This window comes from Coturnix japonica, chromosome 19, assembly GCF_054131305.1.
Source record: "Coturnix japonica strain WE chromosome 19, WE-NBRP24, whole genome shotgun sequence".
In the NCBI taxonomy this organism is placed as follows: domain Eukaryota; kingdom Metazoa; phylum Chordata; class Aves; order Galliformes; family Phasianidae; genus Coturnix; species Coturnix japonica.
In genome coordinates this window covers 8,900,377-8,923,753 of record NC_140681.1, presented here as the reverse complement: position 1 = coordinate 8,923,753, position 23,377 = coordinate 8,900,377, and the positions used below count along the sequence as shown (strand labels likewise).

Below are 23,377 nucleotides of genomic sequence, written 5' to 3'. Positions count from 1 at the left end.
TGTCCCATTTAAGGTTCGTTATTCTGGTGTGTGTACTTTCAGTTTTCTTTCCTTCTTTTCAAACTTAAGTGAAATAACAGAGAGGCCAGAAGTGTTGACTCTTTTCCATTTAATTTGTACTTAGGAGCTAGGCAGCAAACTACTGTAGGTTCCCTTGAGAAAACTCTAGCCTTAAAGTTTGAGGATGATGCTCATGCTCAAGCTCTTGGCTTTGTTTTGCATCCAGTGCTGACACCGAGGTAGAAATAGACCTTGATAGAAGGGAAAGCTCATGTCTTTCTGCTGGCAGTTCTCTCCTGTAGTTTGCATTCTACAAGGTCTTTCCCATTTGCTCTCCTGTGGGTGTACAGCTGCAGCTCCCAGGACCACAACCCTCCTGAGGAGTCTCCCCAGGCAAGCCTCCTGCTTTCCACCATAAGCAGAGGGGTATTCAGGCAGGTGTTTAGATCTCTTTAAAATGAGTAGGACCTACAGAATCTGTTTAACTCAGTATCAAGATAGGCGGAGGACTGATGCACACTCAGTGGCACATTCCCTCGGCACCAGTGGTTCTTAGCTTTGCAGTTTCCTGAGGATGAGGAATGATCTCCATTTTCAGCCTTGTCTGTAGGCATCTTGTCAGAGATGTGGAAGTGCAAGGGCAATAGCTTCAGCATTTGCTACCTGCTAGCTGGTTATGTCACAAAGCCCGAGAGCATATCTAGATAAGAAAAGCAAGTATTTCTTAAAACCTCTCCTCTGACTTGGCATGTGTACCAGGCTAGCTGAACAATCCCTCTGTACCAGAGAACCTTCCAGACATGATCAGAGGCTTTCCACCCCTTCCCACAAGCAGCTTACATGCTCTGCAGGCAGCTCTGGAGGAGATGATGTTGTGAGGTGCCCATGCTGGGGCTGTAGGGCCAGGGTGCTTGTCTTCTCCTTGCGCTGTGGCATGTCGCTTTGGGAGCAGTGAGCCAAGCGGCTGCGCTTGGGCTGGTGGCTGTCAGCGGTGGAGGTAATTGAAGGTGTGCTCTGCTTCTCTCCCCTTTCTCTCTCCCACCAGCCCAAGGTAGTGGTGACTCTCAATGTGACCTCCCCCGACCTCTTCCGCCTCGTCTTCCGCTACGTCAGCCGGGGGTCCGCCAGTGTTGAAGGGAGGGTCTCGGTCGTTGAGGAAGGAAAGTTTAATATTTGTGGCAACTGTAAGTGCATTTTTCACTTCTAGACTAACTCAGAGCATCCCACGCTACAGCACTGCTCCTCTACCCCTTCTCCTGTTTGAGGTGTGACCGTCCCAGGTGTGTCCATCCTGAGTGTGCCCATCCCAGGTGGCTGGCCAGTGCCGTGCCCTGGGATGGTGGGGAGGGGAAAGAGAGACAGGCAGGCAGGCAGGTAGGCAGGTGGGTGAGGCTCCCCTGCAGAGCAGGTGAGTGGCCAGGAGCTGGCCTCCCAGTGACGTGCGCCCCATGTGCTTTTTTGCTTTTTGCAGAATAAAATCAGAGTCACTGTAAACGTGAAGGAGGCAGAGCTCTATCTGTTCCATGTCATCCTGAGGTATATTAATTCAGGAGGGGCCACTGTATATGGCAAAATTACAGCTTATCAGCCACGAAGGAGAGGTAAGGATCCCAGACTGCTCTGCTCCCCTGCACCATCGCCACCTCCTCCCCATTCCAGGCAACCTTCTACATCATCCTTTTCAGAAGACACTTCCATATGGCTTTACCTTTTAGACCTGCCCTTCCAACTCAAAGGCTGATTTGAGCCTATAGCTTTTTTTATTCAACACAGCAGTAGAAAGCTGATCTCCAGTTCTGGGGCTACACATTGAGGACTGTTATCAGTCAGACTGTTGTTGGATAAGGCTGCTATACAACTAGTTACAGTCTCTCCAGCAAGGGGCAGAGTCACCCCAGTGCTACAGACAGAACTGAGCTGAGTATCCACAAAACCAGAACCTGCCAAGTGCTGGCAATGGGATCCAAACTTTGGCAGCTGGACATAGTCTTGGCAGCCACTCTAATGTGTGCAAGCTTATCCTTGCTTTGTGCATCTCCTAAACCAGGCATCACAGGCTTTGGATGTGACTTGAAATTGCATGTTATACAGGCAGTGCACTCCAGTGATTAGCTTCTTACCAAGGCACAAGTTGCTGAAGAGGAAGAAGAGCCACTAAAAGGTGGCTGAACAATCCTAGAGACCTAGGCATCAATTATTTTGGGAATCTGTGTGAGCAGAATTGAGTGGGTACAGACCTGAAGCCATGCAAGTACCCCAGGGCACAGCTGGCTGATTGATTTTGCCTCTGTCAACTGTACAGCCATGTTATCCTTCTGTACTTGCACAGTATGAGGTTGTTGACATCAGCAGATTAATTTATCTATATGTGAAGTTCTGTTCTCTCTCTTGAGTTGACATGAAAGGTGTTTTGCCTTTGATTTGATACACAACATTTGAAATGCCAAGATTTTTTAAATATTTTTTTAATTTTTAATTTTTTGAGGGGAAAAATAGCTGGTAATTTTAAGGCCAGCCATATTACACAGCAGAAAGCCAAGTGAAGCATGAATGAAGCTCATGCTTGAGGATCCCACTGAAGGTCAGGAAGTATTTGAACTTTCCTGTCCAGCAGCAGAGCTTATTTACCCCATGATGTGCTTCTCTCTTTGCTCAGAAGCAGCATTTGATTTTTTTAGTGCTGAAAGGCAAACTGCCGGACTGCTACACCAGCAAAGGGATCCAGGACAGCAGCTTCCTTCATAGACCAAATTGCCCTGAGAAATGCTAGACCACCTTCTGCCTGGGTGGAATGGGCGAGTGGTAAAGGACAAGCAGCCTGGAAAGAAGATAAAAGGTCATATTTGACCATTTAGTCTCTCTCTGCTTGAAGAAGACAAGCAAGATGTGGCTTGTGAAAAGGGAAGCCTTTTCCAAGCATATGGTTTACTGGCCAGTTCTTCCCACTCCACCTCCACAACTTGTCTGAGTTTGAGTTGTGTAATCTCTCAAAGGAGTCCTCTCAAACTTCAGCTTGTCAAGAAATCTGCCCTGTGACCTATTCAGGGAAGTCTCTTCATTCCTCACATCCTCACCTCTGCTTCCCATCTGTGAAAGTGAGAGCTTGGCCCCAGCTGAAGCCAGGCTGTTGCAGATCTAGCACACATGAGAAGGGGCTGACTCTTCCCAACAGCAGCAAAAGCCCTTGCTTTAGCTTCTGACCTTCTGCAATTTGCCATGATGTCCATGTACCATACCAAGACAGTCAGCGTGTGGCATTCTCCGCTTCTTCATGTCATCTGCTCCCCATGCAGCCATACTCAGTGAATCCCTCTTAACCATGTGCTTAAAAACCCTCCTGAGACTGCTGGGCAGGCACAGTCTGCTTCTAGATGCTCTGCTGTTTTTTCATCCAAAGTTAATGAATAGAATGGTTACAGAAATGTATCAGCTGAGCCAAGGAGCCATTTAGCTGCACTCCTGTGGGTTAAAGTCATTATCATTAGCTCAGTCTATGGCTGACAAGAAGAACAGGAGCTCAGACTGGGAGTCTGAGAGTTTGTGAGAAAACAGTTAATTTGCCTGTGGACTTGGGATCAGAATATCCCTAAGGAAAAATGTATCTGGGCAATTCTTAGGATAAATTCTTCACAAATGAGTGAACGCTCTTTGGCATATAATACTCTGAGCTTTGCAGTCCAGGTATGCAGAGCACACTGTGAGAGCTGTGGATTAATGTTAAGGTTTACATTGATTTTAATATTTTTCTCCAGTTAAGCTACTTAGAAGATTCAGAGCAGATGACTCTGTTACGGGTCAGTGTGGGATTGTGGTGCCTCTTACAGCAGCACCAAGACAGCAGCAGCCCAGGGCTCCTTGCTGTGCTAGAGCTGCTCTCCTGAGAGCAGCCTCTGATTTGCAGCCCCAGATTTTCCATCCCCTCCCCAGTGCCTTCACAGCCTCTTGTCCCTCCCGCTCCAGGTACAGAGCAGAGCAAGCAGATTGTCTTTGCTCCCAGCACGGAGCCAGCCTTTGTCACCGTCCCCCAGAACAGCTTTGGGGAGCCCTTCGTACTCAACCCCAACACCTGGTCTCTGATTGTTGAAGCAGAGGGTGTGCTGCTGGTAAGGACCAGCCCCTATATTCCATCCGCCACAAGGAGCTTCAGCAGCTCTGCGGGGGCAAGTGTCCTACATGGAACTAACTCTCCTTTTTCTCTGCCTAGGACTATCTGGTTTTGTTACCCAGCTCATACTATGAAGCTCCAATACTGCAGCTAAAGGTCGCGGATCCATGTACATACCAGCCAGCCCCAGAGCAAGCCACCCAGAAGTAAGAATCTCTGTATCTTTATGCCATGTGCCATTCCAAGTGTTGTATATGTCAGTCAGTAGTGCTGGAAAAAGGCTACAAGTTCATGCTTGCTGGACTATTAAAAATGAATGGGCAGAGTCTGGTCAGTTCTTAGAGCATCTCACTGCATCTGCTTTGCTGCCCAGGGCCCCTCTGTCCAAGCTGGTAGGGAGGTTGGGTGGGTTCTGGACATTCTGCTATAGCAGCGCTCCCCAGTGTAAAGCACACTGCAAGGGGAGAAGTTTTTTGTTCTGACTGTCCTTGCTGGTCCTGTAACACATGGTCTTGTACCACAGTAGCCAGAGATGATTCTTTGGGCAGCACAGTCCTCATGGGTGCCCTTGGCTCTTACAATTGTTATGTAACAACAGCTCTTTTCAAATTCTTAATGCTTTTAGCTGCCTCTTGTATAAGTACCTGTCTCTGGATGGCTTCCCTGCTGTGGCAGGGGTCGGTGCAGTGTGCAGGCTGGACAACCGGTTACCCAGAGGCTGTCCCATGGAGCAGCTCACCCCTTCCCATCCCTGGATGGCGATGTGCAGCGGCAACGATGTGAGTAGCGCTTCTGTTTCATCCCTTGCATGGTGGCAGTCATCTCTGCACTGTCTGGTGCTTTGCACAAACCTGGGCAGGTTAACAGAAGATGTTGCACCCAAGTTAGTTAGTCCATCAGTGTTGGAGCTGTGTGCTTGCATGCCCTGTTGCTCAAGACCAAAAGCAGTGTCTTGTATGCAAACAGCTTGCAAAGACATGCATGGTATGTGCTAAGAGTTGTTGCATCATCCCTAAGTCCCCTGCAGCCTTGGCTTGTATCCTTAGAGTGTTCCCTGAGAGCTTACAGCATGCAGGTAACAGAAGTGAAGACACTCTACAAACACCTGAACACAGGGACACAAACCTCAGGGTGTGAAGCTGGAACAAATCACCCCATGCAAACAAGTAGCACATTCTTCTGAGTATGGCTTGTTTTGCTCTGTTTCATTCAGAAGCAACTGCTGCACAGGGACAAGGAGAGGTTGATTTGAGGACCAGAGCTGTGAACACCTTTTAATTCATGATCACTTGAAATGCCACAAATGGGAGCCATTGTGTATCTTTTCCCATGAGGGGTGCAAACTGCAGTGCTTGCTGCAGAGGATTTGTAACATGGGCATCACGTGTACTTGCTATGGGGGGTGGGACAGGAGCCCCCCCTCCAGCTGTGTCTCTGTTCTCCAGGTGGAAGTCCAGCTGTCGCTGCCTATTGCCCGACCTGGAAAATATGTGTTGGTGGTGGAGTATGCCAACCCCAATGCTTTGCATCTGGTGGGTGTTGCCGTCAGCTCGCCGCACTTAGCCATGCAGCAGGGCACATTCACCTTCTACCCGTGTGTCTACAGGTACGGTGAGCTCTGAGAGAGTAAGTTCAGTCCCCCTGTGACCTGGCTAAGGCAGACTTCCTTGGTTGAGCTTTTTCTGCCTTATCGCATAAACAAAGCAATGCTGCAGTGTTGTATATCTAAGCTGCACGTGTCCAAACTCATTCTAACTGGGCATGGATTTTACTGACTGACTGTCCCTGGGAGCTGCATGGCATCCTGGCACATTAGCGTGCCAATGTAGTTTTGTAATACCTCTGCCAAGTGGCCTATTGCTCCCATTTACAACTGGGTACGTTGGTAGGGGCCCTGGTTTGGGGAATGACCTACAAGCAGGTTTATTGGAGCCACTGGTGAAGGTCAAACCGTGCCCCTAACTATAGAAGTGTCTGACTTCAGGCTGCAAACTTTGCAGTGGGAAACAAATGTCTGAGTTGTCCTTGGGAAACCTGCCAGAAAAGGCATCAAAAGATTTACAGGGACTTTGTCTAAATGCCTCCAGGACATATAGCTGGCGAGACAAGAAATGTGTCACAACCCTGCTCAAGGCTGGCCTCAAAATCTATATTTGTCTCACAGTTTCCTTTGTCGAGGGGTTGCTGTGGATTCCCAGAGCAGACTGGCAACTTTTGAACTTACCTCGGAGGCCACGATTCGGTTCATTGCTGACCTGGCTGACTTCTTCCTGGTGAGGCTCCCAGTGGGGGTTGCTGTTTGCAGGTTATGAGATGGAGAGGTGGGAGTAGTACTGGCAGAAGGGCTTTCTGGCTCTGGTTGGGTTCAATGCTGCATCTCCATCCATGTCATGTGCAGTCCAAGGTGGAGAGGGTGCTCAGCAGCGTGTTTTAAAATAGATCACAGGACTTGGGTTTCTCGTGCATGGGTGGTGGACTCAGAAGCCACTGTAGGCTCCCAGAGGCTGTTGTTTAACTGGGTGTCTCCTTTCCATGCATGGCAGCACAAAGTGTACCTTGTTCCTGCTGAGCAGTTCACCATGGAGTTTGTTGAGCCGAAAGTGCATTGCATCAGTGTCCATGGCATGTTCTCATCCAATAGGTAAGAGAGTCTCGAGACCATCAGGATTTTAGCATGAACGTGGCTGTAACTCCAAAGAGTTGCTTGCCCACTTCCCTCAGCTTTGCAGCCTTTTAAGTTTTTGACCCAGCTAAAAGAAATCAGTGGCATAGGAGACTGAGGTGAAGCACCTTGTCCACATCCACCAAGCAGGTGATGCTGGAACAAGGGCTGGAAGCCAGGCTGCTGGCCCCATCCCTGGGCTCCATGCTGCTTCCTGTGGCAGGTACTGAGCTGTCACCATGAATAAGCTTTCTTGTCCTTGCTTGCATACAGCAAGAGGTACTTGCTGTACTCTTGATATGTATAATAATGTATTAGCCTCTGCAAGATTTTGTTCTTACTGTCACAGAGCTGCCGGTCCCAGTAAGAAGCTCTCCCTCATCAGTTATGCTTTGTCATCTGCCATGTATTACAGGGTGTGCTTTTCCTGCCAGGATCCCCAAAGTCTCTCTCTTTGCATCCCATTGTCTCCTCTTGCAGCAGCTCCTGCATTCCCTCAAGGTTCCTAAAGCTTTCCCAGTCAGTCGTTTTGGAGGGGGGCCAGGCTCTGCCTCTTGCCCCTGAAGTCCCTCTGGCTCAGGCTGTCCATGTGGCTCCAGCTGGGGTCCCACTGGAGCCTGCACCTCGACCTCCCACAGCAATGGACTCCACCATAGAGCTCATCCTCCTACAGCCACCGCAGGTAGCAGCATTGGTGCGGGGTGGGCTGGATTTTTTTCTTCTTTCTTCTGTAGCTCTTGGAATTTAACCAAGACTTGAACCTTGTATCTGAAGCTGTAATTCCCATGGGCTCCTCTGTCTTACCTCCATTCGACCCTGCTTTGCTTGGTTCTCTGGGCTCCCAGGGGCAGCTTTGCAGGTGATACCATTAAGGGGGAAGAGTGGGGAGCTCGGGATGTGGATTCACCAAAAGTCTGACTGATACAGGACAATTGGGAAACTGGGGCAAAAATCACAGATGTGGGGGTTTTTTTTGACTCTGTTCTTATGTCTGGGACCAGGCTGCTGTTGTGTTTAACAGCCGGATTCAGAACTTGGGGCGCTATGCTTTTGTTCTGCACTACTACCAACCCAACCATCCCACCTTCCCTGTGGAACTGTTGATCAACGGTGGGCGCATCTGGCAAGGTGAGATGGGCAGGGTTCCAGGGAAGGCTGCTGGTGGGCAGAAGCCCTCAAGGAGGGATCCCAGAAAGCTTTTCATGTCAGAGGCTAATGGTGGGTTCCCCAAGGATTGCAAATGTGAAGAAAGACTGATTTATCTCTTTGAAACCAGTAGGGTTTCACCAGCTTCTGAAGGGGTGATGGGTACTCCAAGGGAACTCTGGGACCAATAGATTTGCTTTTTCAGGTCAGACCAATGCTACTTTCTGCCCACATGCCTACGGGTGCCGGAGCCTGGTAGTTGCTGAGGACCAGATTGTCCTGGATGTTACTGACAATGATCTGATGGTGGTTGTTCGAGTGCCGGAGGGCAAGCAGCTGTGGTTGGTGAGTGTTTCCTTGGGCAACTCCTGGGGCATGTTGGACCAGGCTCCAGCCACATGGCTCCAGCAGTGCTGGACTTCATCCTTGGGGATTTCTGTGGCTGTGTCACCATAAGAATGTTTCCCATCATCTGTCAGTTCCTGAGCCAGCTTAGAAAGGTGCAGTCTTCAGCATTAGTGTTGTAGAACTGAGGGCAGGATCCACAGGATCAGGACCTGTATATGATGGTGGCATTAAAGATGTAACTGGACTTTTGAGTGAGCTCCTTTTGGATTGCATTCATCAGCTCAGATAAAGAGCCTGGCTCACCCATCTTGTCCTCTGCAGGATTACATCCTCGTGGTGCCGGAGGACAGCTACAGCTCTCAGTACCTGCAGGAGGAACCCCTGGACAAATCCTATGACTTCATTAGCAGCTGCGGCATTAACAGCTTCTACATCAAGTGAGGCACTTGGCTTTGGGTGGCTGCTGGGTGTCTGGGGATGCTCTCCATCCCACCAGTTTAACACATGTTGATATAAGAGATCCTGCTGGGTTTTGGGGTGGTGGGGAGGCTGTGTGACATTTCCTCCTGCCTTCCTCTGCAGTCCCAGCACATCATCGAGGTTTTGCCGTGACTCCGCCATCTCGCTGTCCCTCTTCTACAACAATGGGGCACAGCCCTGTCAGTGCCATGAGGCAGGAGCACGGGGCAGCCAATGTGAGCCCTTTGGTGGGCAGTGTCCCTGCAAGTCCAATGTCATCGGGCGAGAATGCTCCCGCTGCGCCACTGGATATTGGGGCTTCCCCAACTGCAGGCGTAAGTTGTCCTGTCTCCTGCCCTGCTTTCTGCAGCACTGTGCCTTCCTTGGGTTGCATGGCTCTTGCTTTTCCAAACACAACTCCTTTTTGTTTCTTGCAGCCTGTGACTGTGGGACACGTCTCTGTGACGAGGTGACGGGGCAGTGCATCTGTCCTCCTCATACCCTGAAGCCGGAATGTGTTGTCTGTGAGCCCCAGACCTTCGGTTGCCATCCCCTCATTGGCTGTGAGGACTGCAATTGCTCTCAGCCTGGAGTGCAGGAGCTGACAGAGCTTGGCTGCGATGTGGACAGCGGGCAGTGCAAGTGAGGAAGCCCTGTCCCTGTGCAGGGCACAGCTGGCAGTATCTGTTTGCTGCTGGGGTGACTGGGAACACTGGAAGGGTGTAGGGAGGAAACTGTGCGCCTCCCAGCATGAATGAAGCTTTGTAAATGCAGCAGCATAAAGCATAGGTTTCTAATGCTGTATCTTTTGCATCCTGCTCAGGTGCAAGCCCAATGTAATTGGGCGACGGTGTGACCTCTGTGCCCCTGGCTACTACCGCTACCCCAGCTGTCGGCGGTGTGACTGCCATCCTGATGGCACTGAAGCGAGCGTGTGTGACCCGGTGACAGGGCAGTGTCACTGCAAGGTCAGTCCTCCAGTGCCTTCATGTCATACATTTGTGCTTGGCTCGAGTCTCCTTGCTCTGGCTGTACAATTGGTTTAACCTTGAGGCTGTGGGTGTTTGATGCCTGCTGGACTGTGGGGTGTCAGGACACCCTGACAGGCTTCTCCCCATCTTTCCTGGCTTCCAGGGCTCACTCACCAGGTGTCTTGTTGGGCTTGATAATTCCTAGAGCCATCTCTGCCCTCTGCTAATGCCCAGCAAGGAGCCTCTGATGCTACTGAGCTTTGCATATCTTCCAGGAAAATGTGGAGGGCCCGAGGTGTGACCAGTGCCGCCTGGGGACGTTTTCTTTGGATGCCAGCAACCCCAAGGGATGCACCAAGTGTTTCTGCTTTGGTGCCACCAATCGCTGCCGCAGTGCTGTGAAGTACCGAGCTGAGGTGAGGGACCAGCAGAGTGGCTGTGCTCCTGTCTTGGGTCTTCATTGTGCACTAGTCTTACCCTGCTGGAAGTTAAGGTGTGAGGAGTGTTATCCTTGTCCTGCTATGCCCATCTCCCATTTTCAGCCCCTTTTCCTGGTCTCTGGAGTCTCATGGGGTTGAAAGTCATGGATGGCATTTGGGGATTATGCCAGTAAAGGGTGGTGCTCAGTTTTCTAGTAGCCTCATCAGGATGTGTGTGAGGTTGTGACCCTGTTGGCATCTTTTCAGCCACAATGAGAATTGTTCTTCTAAGCATCATCAAACTCCTTCTGTAGACCCTCCAGGGCACAAAAGAAGAAATGTGTATGCTTGATCTTCCCTTACAGTTCATCGACATGAATGGCTGGCTCTTGATGAGCAGCGACCGCCAGGAGGTGCCAACAGCCCTGAGCCTGCAGGAGCAGCTGCTCCGTGCTGATCTCAAGAACCTCCTGGATGCCTATCAGGAGCTCTACTGGGTTGCACCCAGCTCCTACCTTGGGGACCGGGTAAGAGCATGGTGGCAGCTAGACCAGCAGTCCTGCACATCCCTGACTCCACTCTCTGGCTGATCATGGACAGCTCTGAGTCAGGTCACAGGTAGCAGCTGTTGCAACTTGGCTCTTCCTTAGGTTTCCTCCTATGGCGGCCACCTGCGCTACGAGCTTCACTCTGACCCACGGAGGGGTGATGTCTTCATTCCCATGGAGTCCCGTCCAGATGTGATCCTGAAGGTACAGCCTGAGCAATTCACCAGTATTTCCTGCTAACGTGAGCAGGGCGAGGTGGTGACCAATGCCTTCCTTGCTTTTCTCAGGGAAATCAGATGAGCATCATGTTTCTGGAAGGCTCCTACCCTTCCCCAGGGGAGGTACATGAAGGCCGGCTGCAGCTGGTGGAGGTGAGTGAGCACACTGAAATGTACCACGTGCTCAGATGCTCCTGAAAGGAAATGACTGGCTTGTAGGCAGAAGAGAGCATTGCTTTGAGCTCAGTAGTTTTTGGATGGTCCTTTGTGGAGCCAGGAGTTGGATTTGATGCTCATTATGGGTTCCTTCCAACTTGGGAAATTCTATGGTTTTTGATGGTGTTTTTTTGCAGCAGAACTGGCTGTTGAAAATCCAAGAACTGCTTTTCCTGCACAAAGGGAGCTGAAGGTTGAACTGGATGACAAAATAAGGGTTTGTTCTTCTTGCCAGTAATGTCGGATCTTTCCCCTCTAGAGTAACTTCAGACACACGGAGACACACAACCCTGTATCAAGAGAGGAGCTCATGATGGTGCTGGCAAACCTGGAGCAGCTGCAGATCCGGGCGCTCTTCTCCCAGCTCTCCTCCTCCGTGTCCCTGCGTCGTGTTGCCCTGGAGATTGCAACAGATACAGCTACAGGTGTCCCCGCAAGCAACGTGGAGTTGTGCTTTTGCCCAGCTAACTACCTGGGTGACTCCTGCCAGGTAGGAGCAAGAGGAGCTCGCACTAAGAGGGCAGTTGACCAGCTGCTGATAGTCACCCCTCATGCTTGGTGCACGTGGTAGTTTGAGGGGTCTGGATCACTGTGCAGAGCAGTGGTGCCACACAGTCTGTACCAGCTACATCTGGCCTCTTGGAAGGGGCATAATGGGGGTATTTGTTGAAGACCTGAATCAAGTTTGTGCCTTGAGACCTTGGATGAAGTCCTCTGCCTGGCCAATTATCTCTTACTGATGAGGAATAGAAAATATTTGTTGCTTTTAATCTCTTCTCCATCAGTACAACCCAGTGGGAATTCTGTCATGGAAATTAAATGGGTCTGTTTGCTTTGCCTGAATGTTTCAGGCTGTTTTTCACATCTCCTTCTGCTCTCTCCTCAGGAATGTGCTCCAGGTTACTACAGGGACACCAAGGGGCTATTTTTGGGGAAATGCATCCCATGTCATTGCAACGGCCATTCAGACCAGTGCCTGCCAGGGTCTGGGATATGCCTTGTAAGTAAACAGTGAGACAGCATGGCAGTTTGGAGCTGGAAAGCTGGAGTTTGGAGTCTGTAGCTTGGGATTTAAAAAGCTCTTCAGATGCAAAATGGGCCAGTGGGACCATGGTTGAATTAGACCTTTAGCTGCATGTGCCATCTTGGGGATGTTCTTCACTCAGGGTCAGGTAGAAAATAGTTCTGGGAAAGAAGAGGGACTGCAGTATCCAGATACCTGGTGGGGGTATTTCCTGCTGGTGGTGTGGAGCCTGCAGCATGCCTTGTCCTTGCAGAACTGCCAGCACAACACAGAGGGAGATCACTGTGAGCAGTGCAAGGATGGCTATGTGGGCAGCCGCAACACTGACGGGAGCCTGCAGTGTGTCGGATGTCCGTGTCCTCTTTCTGTTGCCTCCAACAAGTGAGCACCCTTGAATGGGATTGTCCCCATGTCTTAGAACTGGTTTGGCCCTGGGGATGTCCCAGTGCCAGCCTTGTCCTTGGACCCACACCTGCTCCCTAGCAGCCCACACCATGGTGTCAGTGCCTTGGCACCACCTCAGGTGATAGCAGCACTTTCCCATTAACCCCTTGTTGTTTCAGTTTTGCCATTGGTTGTGTGCACAAGGGCTCCAACACACAGTGCCTCTGCAAGCCTGGCTACGCTGGACCCAACTGTGAGCGGTAAGGATGGCACCTCTGTTTCTTGGGCCATGGCCCCATGCTAGTCCCATGCAGCCACTGCTGTGGCAGAGGAGATGTCCTGGTAGAGAGTGCATAGGAAATAGCTGGCTTTACCTTGAGTGTGCTGTGCTCGAGCAGGATCTCTTTCAGTCCATTTCAGATGCACATACCCCATTGCTGTCTCCGATGCTGATATATTTTGATACTGTGGTTGCATTGCTTTGCTGTGCTTTGCCTTGACTTGCAGACTGTGATAAAGGCACCTTTCTGGGGTATCATAGTGCCAAACACAAAGTGCTTTGAAATCCCAGAATGTTGCATCAATTACAATCCTCTTGGATGCACTCACTGCTATAATTGCTTAAGACTCAGGGGTGGTGCAGGCTCTGGGATCCCCCAGTGCCCTGGCTGTGTTTTAACTCGCTGTGTTTCTCCAGGTGTGCCCCAGGATACTACGGCAATCCCCTGGTGATTGGCAGCTCGTGCCAGCCCTGTGACTGCAGTGGGAACACGGATCCCAACATGCTGTTTAGCAGCTGTGACTCCCTAACAGGCACCTGCACGGGCTGCATGCATCACACAGCCGGTGCGCGGTGCGAGGTCTGCGCCCCTGGCTTCTATGGGGACGCAGTGGCAGCCAAGAACTGCACACGTGAGTGGCACCAGAAACTGGGGGAAGAAGGACAGACTGATCAGGGACATGTCAAGAGTTTTAGTGAGGTTGTACAGCATTCATTGGGCTGTGCATCGCATGGATGAGTCACGCGCTCAGTTGCGCACATGCCAGGATAGGCAGCTTCTAAAGATGGTAATAAGAAAGAAAACAGCTCCAAAAACCTGCCCTCCAGCATCACAACTCCAGAGCTTCTGATCCAGCCCTGTCTGCAAGCTGCCAAGCCACACCTGGGTTGGAACAGCCTTGCTCCAAGCAGCTCCTGCAGCAGCGGTGCTGGCACTCCCTGCGAGCGTGGGTGTGCACAGCCCACTGCCAGCACTGCTCCTGTCTGTCTGAGGAACAGCCAAACTGCAGCTCACCAAAGGGGAACTGGGCAACCATAATGGAAATAAGCTGTCAGCAGGAGCAAATCTGAGCAGAGAAAAGCTGTGTATTTAACTGTGATTGTGATAAGATAGGGGAGAAATGGGATTCCTTGTAAGGAGGTCTGGGGTGGCTGATGGGTCTTTTCATTTCAGCCTATAACTGTGTGTTTTCCCTGGCAGAGTGCAACTGTTCTCCTTGTGGGACTGACTCGTGCCATCCACAAACCGGGCAGTGCTTCTGCAAGGCTGGAGTGACAGGACAGCACTGCGACCGCTGCGAGGTGAGGCTGCCTGTGTACCACGATGGTACCTTTGCTTGTCATGGGTGCTGAGCTGCAGCCTCAGCAGTGGGAAGCTGCAACAAAACTCATTTGCCTGCATGTATCCAGCATGAGCTGTGCAGGACAAAGGTGGGTTTGCCCTGGACAGGGCCCACACTGACCTGCTTTTCCCTAGGATGGGTACTATGGCTTCGAGGGATGCTCTGGCTGCCGGAGGTGTGACTGCGATGTCGGTGCCATCGGGAGCAGCTGCCACGCACAGATGGGCCAATGCCACTGCCTGCCCGGTGTCAGTGGCTTGCATTGCCAGCAGTGTGCCCCGGGCTACTGGGGCTTCAGCGAGAGGGGCTGCAGAAGTGAGTCCTGCTTCCCAGCTGTCAGGTCCCTCTCATGGAGGAGCAGGACATGGTTTTGGTGGCATGTGTGCTTGTCAAATTGCTTGGGAAGGAAAACAACCAACTGTTGTTTGGGGTTCTGTGTGTGTTGCCAGTTTGCATATAGAAACCCCAGCAGTGCGTGCGTGTAAATGGGCAGAGATGCAATTGCACAGCTGGAGTAAAGCCACCTGTTCCCCTCCCTTCGATGTAGTAAGAGCACAAAATGATGACACTGGTGTTTCCTTGTTATTGAACTTGGCAGAGTGTGAGTGCAGAGGGGGCTCTTGTGACCCACGCACCGGGGAGTGCACCTGCTCCAACGGGCTGACGGGGAAGCAATGCGACGTCTGCATGCACAACTATGAGATCCCGGTGGCAAATGGCCCAGACAGCATGAGGTGTGAAGGTGTGTATCCTGGGGAAGGAGGTGAAGGAAGCTGGCAAAGGGCTCTGCTGACTGTTCCATTCTCTGGGCAGTGTGTGACAGCTGCGTCCTGCTCCTGCTGGAGGATCTGCAGAACATTGAGATGACCTTCCCCTCCATCCGGAGCCTCCTGGTCAATCTCAGCGCCAGCTCCATCGCCTGGGCTCGCCTCCATAGTCTCAACAGCACTATGGCGACTGTTGCTGTACGTGGCAGGTCTGGTTCTGCTTTTTGCCTATTTGTCCTGGCCTCCTGGCTTGATTTCAGCTCTCTTCTTTTCCAGAACCAACTGCGTGAGTACCACAGAGCCATGGACCAGGTCAGGCGAAGGACTGATGAGCTGGAGGATGAGAACACAGACCTCACACAGGACTTGAATGCGCTGCAGCACAGAGTAGGATATTTCTCCATCTTCCTCCCATCGACAGAGCAAGAGTTCCCCTTTTAACCTAAATTGAGGGCTTTGAAGGCCGTGAGAAACACAGCTCAGTCAGGCTGGGTCTCCTGCTCAGCCCAGCACTGGGTTGTGGCTGCAGCGATGTCTGACATGGCCAGGCTCCATTGGAGGGCTGTTAAACATCTCATGACATCAAGATGCCTGGAAAAATGTCTTTGTGTACATACATACATGCTTTGAACAGCCCAGTAGCAGAAAGGTCGTGTTAAACATGAACTTATACTTCTACTAATAGTGCTTTGTGTTTCAGATGATGATGACTCACAGAAAAGCAAACCATTTAGAGCAGCATACAAGGGAGACTTACCACAGAGGAGAGCAGCTTCTGCTAACTATTCAAAGTATTCAGAAAAGCATTGGAGGTGGGTGAAGTGTCTCTGCTTTGTGGGTTTCTCCTTTTGGGAATGCCGCATTTTTACTTTGCAAACAGCACAGAGTACTGCATTGCTTAGAAAGGGGCTGTGGAGAAAAGAAGGGGAAACCAAATCGTGATGGAGATCCACACAGACTTATGACTGTATAGGTAGACCAGGGGATGCTGAACCTTAGAAGAGGTTCCGGTTGGATGTTAGGAATCATTTCTTCTCAGGAAGAGCAGTGATGCAGTGGCACAGCTGCCCAGGGAGGTGGTGGGGTCACCATCCTTTAGGTGTTCCAGAACCATGGAGATGTGGCACTGAGGGATGTGGGCAGTGGGCATGGTGGGGTGGGTTGGAATTGGAATTGGGGATCTCCGAGGTGTTTTCCAATCTGAGCGATGCTGTGATTGTGAGTTTGAGATTGCACAGAGGCTGCCTGTGTTTTGGTGAGAGTAAGAGATGGAAGGTCTCAGCTGCAAAGGGACTGGGGTGAGGATGCTAATGAGATCTGCATTTCCCTACAGACCTGGTGCGGCAGATGGCCACGTTTGGGGCAGCAAATGCCAGCATCACCTCTACCGAGGAGTTTCGGCAGAAGATGGCAGAGGTGGAGAGGATGCTGAGGGAGATGAAGGAGCGGAGCCTGGCTGGCCAGGAGGAGCTGGCAAGGCGTGAGCACGAGGAGGCTCAGAAGTGTAAGTGTGGGTTAGCAGCATGGGGCAAAGCTGTGCTGCCCCTGCTTGGTCTGGTTATTGGCAGCCTGAATAAGTCACCCTGTGTTTCTACATATTCATTGCATTCAGGGTACTGTTACTCAGAATAATAGGGCTTCAAGGTAGGGGTTCTCCTTCATATTGAGCCTTTCAGATGCAGCTGGGTATCTTTCTGAAAGAGATCCTATCCTTCTTGCTAGTTGGGTTTGTAGACAATATTGTATGAGAACCTGTGTTATCTAGACTGATAGAGGAAGGGATACCTGAAAAGTGGGACCAGAATTAGGCATTGGCCAAGCACAGGAAGATGAACACCAGTTCTCATCTCCTCCACCCTCAGTGTTGCACCGGGTGAAGAGCGAGCTTCATACCCACTGGGAGTCCAACCAGGCACTGGTGAGCAGCATCCAGGACATGTTGGCACAGCACAGCTCCCAGCTGATGGATCTCCGCGATGCCCTCAATGAGGCTGTCAACAAAACCAGGCAGACAGAAGACCTGAACAGTTTGAACCGCAACAACCTGGAGGAGAGTCAGGTAACCTGCACCAGATGATCTGCCATGCAGTGAGGGGGAACCTCCCCTGACCCTGCTGGCTCCTAACTCCATGCCTTTGTGTCTAGCAAAAGAGCCGTGAACTCCAAAAGCAGTATGGGCTGGTGCAAGAGACCCTGAGGATGGCTGAGAATGCCCTGGCTAAGGTCTCCAACTTCCTACAGAAGATGGAGAGTGCGAAGGAGGTGAGTGATGGAGTTGCTTTGATGTGGGCAGAGCACAATGGGGCAACCATTGGGGGTGACACATGTCTTTGCAGGCATATGAGAAGCTGGCAGCCCTTCTGGATGGGGCAAAGCTGCCTCTGACAGAGCGAGTCAAGAAGTTCTCCCCAGCCAGCAGTAAGATCCCCATTGTGGAGCAAGCTGAGGAGCACGCCCGGCTCCTGGATGAGCTGGCAAGGAACCTGTCCAGGTGAGGCTTCTGCCCAGCTATATGGCTGTGTCATGCTGCTGGGGTTAGGGATGGGACACCACAGCCCCAGCACTGCAGCAGATTTGCAGCAGGGTGTTTTCTCCAAGGCTTGAAGAACATTCCTGCACACTTTAGTGTACCCTGAGGAGCCCAAGATTGTTTGTCCTTGGGGACAGGAACCCAGCATGAATGATCTCTGTGGCTCTGACAGCTTTGTCTTCCCACGCAGCATTATCCAAGGCACGAACCAAGATGGCTTTATCCAGAGGGCGATCGATGCTTCCAACGTCTATGCCAGCATCATTGAAGCAGTGAGAAAAGCTGAGCGAGCAGCCCACGACGCTGATGAAGCTGCTGGCGAGGCTTTGATGGTATGTGCTGTGCAAATGAGAGAAAGCAAAATCCCATTGGCAGCCGTGCAGCTTTTCATACCTGCACACAATGGTCTGCTGCCCCTTCCTTCTGGGACTGCAGCACTTGGTGCTGGAGAACAGAGCAAGTGGTGAGGTCAGGGCTGGGTTGGGAGCTTTAAGTCACCCCATCGCAGCCCTGCAGCTTATCCCACTGCAGTTGTCCAAATGAGTATCTGTATGTGTGCTCTCTGGGCCAGGGACTTGAATTCCTTTTGCAGACTCTGTGGCAGCACAGCAAAGGTTTGTTTTACAGAATGTCATGTCAGAAAATCTCGGGGCCATCTCTAAAGAGCTGAAGAGGAACAGCAGCAACCTGGAGGAGGCTGTGAGGGGAGAGCAGACAAAACTCAATGGAGGTGAGGGGGGCTCCGTCACAGAGCAGTGGCTTTAGGCTGGATGGAGACCCAACACTCAGAATACATGTGGTTTTGGTTTTTTTTAATGGCAGCTATTAAAGGCACTCTGCAGACAGCAAAGGACAAGCTGGCTGACCTCCGCAGGAGGAAGGAGCAGCTCTTGAGCCAGCTGCAGTCTGTGCAGGATACACTGGGCAGGGACCAAGGTTTGTCCTGGGTGTCCTCTGCCCCGATCCTCACATCCAGCTTGTGACTGAAGGCTGCTTCCTCCCCTCTCCTGACCACCTCAGGGATTTTCCTGTTTTTCCAGAGGACACCAGGGAGACAATCCAGAATGCCAAAGCAGCTGCCACAGAGGCCAATGAGACAGCTGCAAGAGTGGAAGATACCCTGAGCAGCATGAAGAAGAATCTGGATGAGTGGAAAGACAAGTATGGAGGCCTTCGAAATGAAGACCTGAACCAAGCAGTCCAAGATGCCAGGAAATCTGGTAAGTGCTGATCCTGCTCAGCCTCTGGGGCTGAGAACACACCATTCAGAAGCCATGGTTTGCAGCTCCAAGTCAGGAGTGCAGGGAAGCAAGGATGCCAACACTGGGTGCTCCAAATCCTGCCCCTTCATTTTAAATCTCAGTCTCTAGAATGTACATCACCTATGGCTTTGTTGCAGGAGGTTGCACATGCTGGAGCATTTTCAAAACCCCATATCAAACCTGCTGTGTGTGGGGAAATGTTGTGTGATTCAGCCTCCACTGCTTTTGGTTTGCATGTCTCAGACCTGCCTGAGCTTCATGTCTCCCTCACTAGCATTCAGAACTACCGTTTATCTCTCATTCTAGTGTCCAGCCTGGAAAGCACCATCCCGCTGCTGCTGGGGAAGCTGAGCAGCCTGGAGAACAGAAGGAATAAGAATGCCACTGTGTCAGAGAACATTGTGCGCATCCGACAGCTCATCACGCAGGCGAGGAACGCTGCCAGCAAGGTGGGTGAATGGGGGCATCCCTGGGGTTGCTGTGTGAATGGGAGAGGTATCTAGGATAGCTATGGGGCTACCAAGCAAGGTTGCTTTCTCATGGGAGCACTCCTAGAAGTGCACTTGGAAGAGCTGTCAGGCACATGAGGTGGCAGCAGTGCGTGTCAGCACTTCAGAGCTGGATTTCTTTCCCTCCAGGTGAAAGTCCCCATGAAGTTCAATGGCAGCTCGGGCGTGCAGGTCCGGATGCCGAGCAACCTGCAGGATTTGGCAGCCTACACATCCCTCAAATTCTACATCCAAAACCCTGAGCCCAAGAGCCAGCAGGATGGGGCAGAGGAGGGGCGGTTTGTTCTGTACCTGGGCAGCCGGGAGGTGAGTTGGGACAGGAGGGCAGCTGTAGGAAGCTGCTCCCCAGCTCTGGTGCACCAGGGAGAGCATTGCTGGGTGCTCTTGTCCATCTTGATATCAGCATCTGGCCCTGTCTCTCCCTACATTCAGGCCACTGGAGACTACCTGGGTATTGTGCTGAAGGACCGCAAAGTGCAGTGGGTCTACAAACTGGGCAATGAGGAGCCAGCTTCTCTGACCATCGATGAGGAGATTGGAGAGCAGTTCGCTGCCATCAACATCAACAGGTTGGGGATGGGTGTGGTACATTGCGAGGCAGCTCACTGGGAGCCTGTCCCTGCAGTGCATGTGGGTAGTGCTGTGCCCAAAAGATCAGCACCAAAACACCTCAAAAAACATCATGGAGGGTCTGGGGGTTGCTCTCAGATTGAAAGATGATGCTCTTCAGCAGAGCTGTGTGGGGATGCCCTTTACTCAAGGAGAGCAGGGCTGGCTCCTCTTTGGGCATCTCCACTTGCCTTGACCATCCCTCCTTGCTACAGGATCCTGCAGTACGGGCAGATGTCAGTGATAGTGGAAAGGCAGACGGTGCATGAGACCAAGGGAGACAGCGTGGCCAAGGGGGAGCAGGGGCTGCTCAACCTCGACCCACACAACGTGGTCTTCTACGTGGGCGGCTACCCACCCAGCTTCATGGTGAGACAGGTTTCCTAGGAGGTATCAGCAATATCTTTGGAGCTTCTTGGCAGGAGAGCCCATGATGTTTTTATGACAAAACCAAAATCAAAATGTTTGGTTACCTTCCCAGCCCCCTCCCACTCTTCGTTATCCCAACTACCGTGGATGCCTGGAGCTGGACACGCTGAACGAGGAGGTGGTGAGTCTGTACAACTTCCAGCACACCTTCCAGTTGGATACCAACACTGAGAAGCCCTGTGCAAGGTAAGGCCCTGCAGCCAAGTGGGGCAAAGCCTGTCCCAGGGGCTCACCCTAACCCTTGGCTGCCCCATTTAGGAGCAGCTGGCTTTGGAGTGATGCTTCATGTCTTGTGTGTTTCAGGTCCAAGTCCACAGGAGATCCCTGGCTGACTGACGGCTCCTACTTTGATGGCACCGGTTATGCGGAGATCAAGTTTGAGAGTCAGTTTGGCACAACCAAGCGCTTTGAGCAGGAGATCCGGATCGTCTCCTACAATGGCATCCTCTTCTTCCTGGAGAATCAGGCAGGTGCCACTCTTCTGGGGAGCCTTCACTCCTCAGTCAGTGTGATTTGGGCAATCCCAGCCCTGCCTGCAGGTGTTCCCCATTCAGGGTTGTGAGGAGAAGATGGTTTTGGAGTTTATAGTGCTGTTTAAAGCAGTACTTTTGCACTATTGTTAAAAGCCACCAGAGGGCTGGACACAGCCCTCACAGCCAGGGTAATCCCTTGTCTGGTACCAGAAAGACTGTCCTGAGCTCCACACCCATGCACAGAGCTTTGAGCTGGACCAGAGTTCACTGTGGCAGTCAGTGCTGCCAGGACTGTTTCCATTGCCCCCAACACAGGGTTGCTGCTGACACAGTCACTTGTTGCTGTCACAGTGACAGGTCAAGGTGTCAGCAGCAGGATCTGCTTCTGCCAGTGCTGAGCCCTGATGCTGAGCATCCAACCTGCCTCCCACAGGGACAGTTCCTGTGCCTGGCCATCCGGGATGGGAAGCTGGTGCTTTACTATGACTTCAACACAGGCCTGGAGATGGCAAAGCCCAGCAGCAATTCTTCTTCCATCAGTAGTGCCACAAACAAAGCGGTAAGGGGGAAGTGGGTGCCCAGCTGGGGGCTGGCTCTTCATTCAGAGTGCCAGCTGGGACTCTGGAGCCTTATTTTGGGTCTATGTTTAAAGCCTGCAGGCTCTGAGCCTCCTTTTTGAGTGTTCTTCACCTGGAAATATGAATTGGACATCTCATGCTCTGCTCTCTAATGGATCCAGTTGCTCACTGTTCTTTTCTGTCTGCAGATCCAGATCTTCCTCCTCAAAATGAATAACAAGAAGCGCATCCTGGTGCGTCTGGAGCGCCTCACCATCTTCATGGTGGAGCAGGAGAACTCCTTGGAGAATGCTGTCTCCTACTACCTGGGCGGCGTGCCCCCAGCAGTGCTGCCCTCCAGGTGGGTCTGGCCCACCAGATGGTGTGGGCAGTCTGCATCTTCATCTGCAGTCTTTGAAGGTTGGCCTGGCCCTTCCTCAACCTTATCCAGGGCTGCTTGAACTCCAGAGGGAGTCGTCTTCTTGCTGCCCATCATCATGGGCTTGAGGATGGGACATCTCCAGGGAGGGATGGGGTTCTGGTGGGCATTGCTGAGACTCCTTAGCTAAGCTGGATGCTGTAAAGCAGCCTTCTGCATGAAGCGTGCAGCCATACCTGGTTATCCTGTGTCCTTCCCAAGTGCTCTGTCTGGGGGCTGCAATGCCAGATCCTCATTGAGGTCGTCCTGTTAACACTGTGTGTTTCTCCTGCAGCCTGAAGGCACTCTTCCCCACGGGTGGTTCCATCCGGGGCTGCATGAAGGGCTTGAAGGCTCTTGGCAAATACGTTGACCTGAAGCGCATGAACACTGTTGGCGTGAGCTATGGATGCACCTCAGACCTTCTGGTAAGTGCAGTGCTCCAGCAGCTGGGGGTGGGTCCATCAGGGAAAGCAGCGTGGGACCCTGGGACAAATTCAATCTCCTCTTCGTGCAGAAGTATAAACTCCACAGTTCCTCAGTGCTGGGGCCCATGGCGAGGTGCCCCCTATGCTTGGCCATGGCATTGGCCAGCCCAAGTGAGATTCTGGATGCCTTCACACCGGGGCTGGTTCTCACCTTGCTTCCATGGTGTTTCTCACAGGTGGCTCGCTCCATCAGCGTCCATGGCTATGGTTATCTGACCCTGGCCCTGAAGGATGTGCCTGGGCTGCGGGACTTCTACAGCGGCTTCAGCTTCCAGACAAACCAGCGTGAGGGGCTGCTGTACCAACACAGGACACAGGTGGGCACCCACAGTCCCCCCCAGTTGTCTTGGTAGGGAACAACCATCAGTTTGTGCAGGAGCATCAAGTGAGGCTTCTGCTGGGGAAAGAGAGGGATTCTGTTGAAATGTGAGTGGGGATAAAAGGGTAAATCGGGTGAAAATGTGGGTAGATGGGCCCTACCTTGGGGCTTGGCTGCCCAGCAATGGCACGATGCTTTCTGCAGGAGGGGACGTGCCAGGTGTCCCTCCAGAGGGGCCAGCTGGCCTTGGACCTGCTGGAAACCAAAGTCACCACTGAAAATACCTATGCAGATGACAGGACCCACTACGTTGCCTTCTACAGCGATGCCCAGGGGTATGTGCCTTGGTGGTGACTCACAGTTGCTGAGGGGCCAGCAGCCCTGGGGCCCTGCTCATCCTGCATCACTCATGCCCTATAGGGTGCGGCTCTATGTGGATGATGAGCTGCAGGACACTGCAGCTGGGGCCAGGACCAGTCGGAGGCAGCGTCGGCAGCAGGATGGCCGGGCACTCTTCCAGCTTGGAGGCTCACCAGAGCCTGGTGCCCTCAGCAACCTCACTGGCTGCATTGGGAACGTCTTCGTCAAGCGGTGAGCATCACTGTGCTGCTTCCCGGAGAGCAGGACTCGGCCCCATCCTGCCTTTCACCTGTCCTAGTTATGGGAACTTCTTCTCCCTGTACGTAGGAGGTCGGAGCCACAGATGGTGGTGGACCTGCAGCAGAACGTGGAGAGCATCAACGTCACCATGAGCTGCCCCTGGGGAGAGCGGCCGCAGCAGCTCAGAGTTGCTCAGAAGAAGGACAGGAGGAAACCCAAGGTATCCCCACTGACAGAACTCCCATCTTCTCCAGCCACCACCAATACCCCTCAGTGGGGGACCCTCCCTTCAC

General features: G+C 52.1%; 1 protein-coding gene across 4 annotated transcripts in view; it reads left to right on the top strand.

The window, feature by feature from the left end:
* The window catches only part of LAMA5 (laminin subunit alpha 5), a 74,899-nt gene that overhangs the window by 48,156 nt on the left and 3,366 nt on the right, over positions 1-23,377 (top strand). The window contains exons 23-72 of one of the 4 annotated variants that reach the window (XM_085519663.1): positions 1,472-1,601; positions 3,961-4,103; positions 4,205-4,311; positions 4,731-4,884; positions 5,551-5,711; positions 6,270-6,378; positions 6,649-6,746; positions 7,251-7,449; positions 7,769-7,895; positions 8,119-8,258; positions 8,583-8,698; positions 8,844-9,055; positions 9,158-9,362; positions 9,544-9,688; positions 9,967-10,107; positions 10,476-10,637; positions 10,761-10,862; positions 10,946-11,029; positions 11,352-11,582; positions 11,979-12,092; positions 12,370-12,497; positions 12,680-12,760; positions 13,198-13,412; positions 13,982-14,082; positions 14,258-14,438; positions 14,722-14,865; positions 14,937-15,088; positions 15,167-15,277; positions 15,591-15,702; positions 16,224-16,394; positions 16,753-16,949; positions 17,036-17,152; positions 17,227-17,381; positions 17,611-17,752; positions 18,048-18,150; positions 18,243-18,356; positions 18,461-18,640; positions 18,989-19,131; positions 19,321-19,497; positions 19,624-19,760; positions 20,016-20,169; positions 20,282-20,415; positions 20,533-20,695; positions 21,136-21,261; positions 21,469-21,620; positions 21,973-22,105; positions 22,342-22,482; positions 22,689-22,819; positions 22,905-23,075; positions 23,172-23,304. In XM_085519663.1, the coding sequence (XP_085375789.1) occupies positions 1,472-1,601; positions 3,961-4,103; positions 4,205-4,311; positions 4,731-4,884; positions 5,551-5,711; positions 6,270-6,378; positions 6,649-6,746; positions 7,251-7,449; positions 7,769-7,895; positions 8,119-8,258; positions 8,583-8,698; positions 8,844-9,055; positions 9,158-9,362; positions 9,544-9,688; positions 9,967-10,107; positions 10,476-10,637; positions 10,761-10,862; positions 10,946-11,029; positions 11,352-11,582; positions 11,979-12,092; positions 12,370-12,497; positions 12,680-12,760; positions 13,198-13,412; positions 13,982-14,082; positions 14,258-14,438; positions 14,722-14,865; positions 14,937-15,088; positions 15,167-15,277; positions 15,591-15,702; positions 16,224-16,394; positions 16,753-16,949; positions 17,036-17,152; positions 17,227-17,381; positions 17,611-17,752; positions 18,048-18,150; positions 18,243-18,356; positions 18,461-18,640; positions 18,989-19,131; positions 19,321-19,497; positions 19,624-19,760; positions 20,016-20,169; positions 20,282-20,415; positions 20,533-20,695; positions 21,136-21,261; positions 21,469-21,620; positions 21,973-22,105; positions 22,342-22,482; positions 22,689-22,819; positions 22,905-23,075; positions 23,172-23,304 (7,179 nt within the window). Of the gene's footprint in view, positions 1-1,045; positions 1,185-1,471; positions 1,602-3,960; positions 4,104-4,204; positions 4,312-4,730; positions 4,885-5,550; positions 5,712-6,269; positions 6,379-6,648; positions 6,747-7,247; positions 7,450-7,768; positions 7,896-8,118; positions 8,259-8,582; positions 8,699-8,843; positions 9,056-9,157; positions 9,363-9,543; positions 9,689-9,966; positions 10,108-10,475; positions 10,638-10,760; positions 10,863-10,945; positions 11,030-11,351; positions 11,583-11,978; positions 12,093-12,369; positions 12,498-12,679; positions 12,761-13,197; positions 13,413-13,981; positions 14,083-14,257; positions 14,439-14,721; positions 14,866-14,936; positions 15,089-15,166; positions 15,278-15,590; positions 15,703-16,223; positions 16,395-16,752; positions 16,950-17,035; positions 17,153-17,226; positions 17,382-17,610; positions 17,753-18,047; positions 18,151-18,242; positions 18,357-18,460; positions 18,641-18,988; positions 19,132-19,320; positions 19,498-19,623; positions 19,761-20,015; positions 20,170-20,281; positions 20,416-20,532; positions 20,696-21,135; positions 21,262-21,468; positions 21,621-21,972; positions 22,106-22,341; positions 22,483-22,688; positions 22,820-22,904; positions 23,076-23,171; positions 23,305-23,377 lie in introns of all 4 variants that reach the window. The other 3 variants (XM_015881489.3, XM_015881488.3, XM_015881487.3) reach the window with 3 other exon arrangements.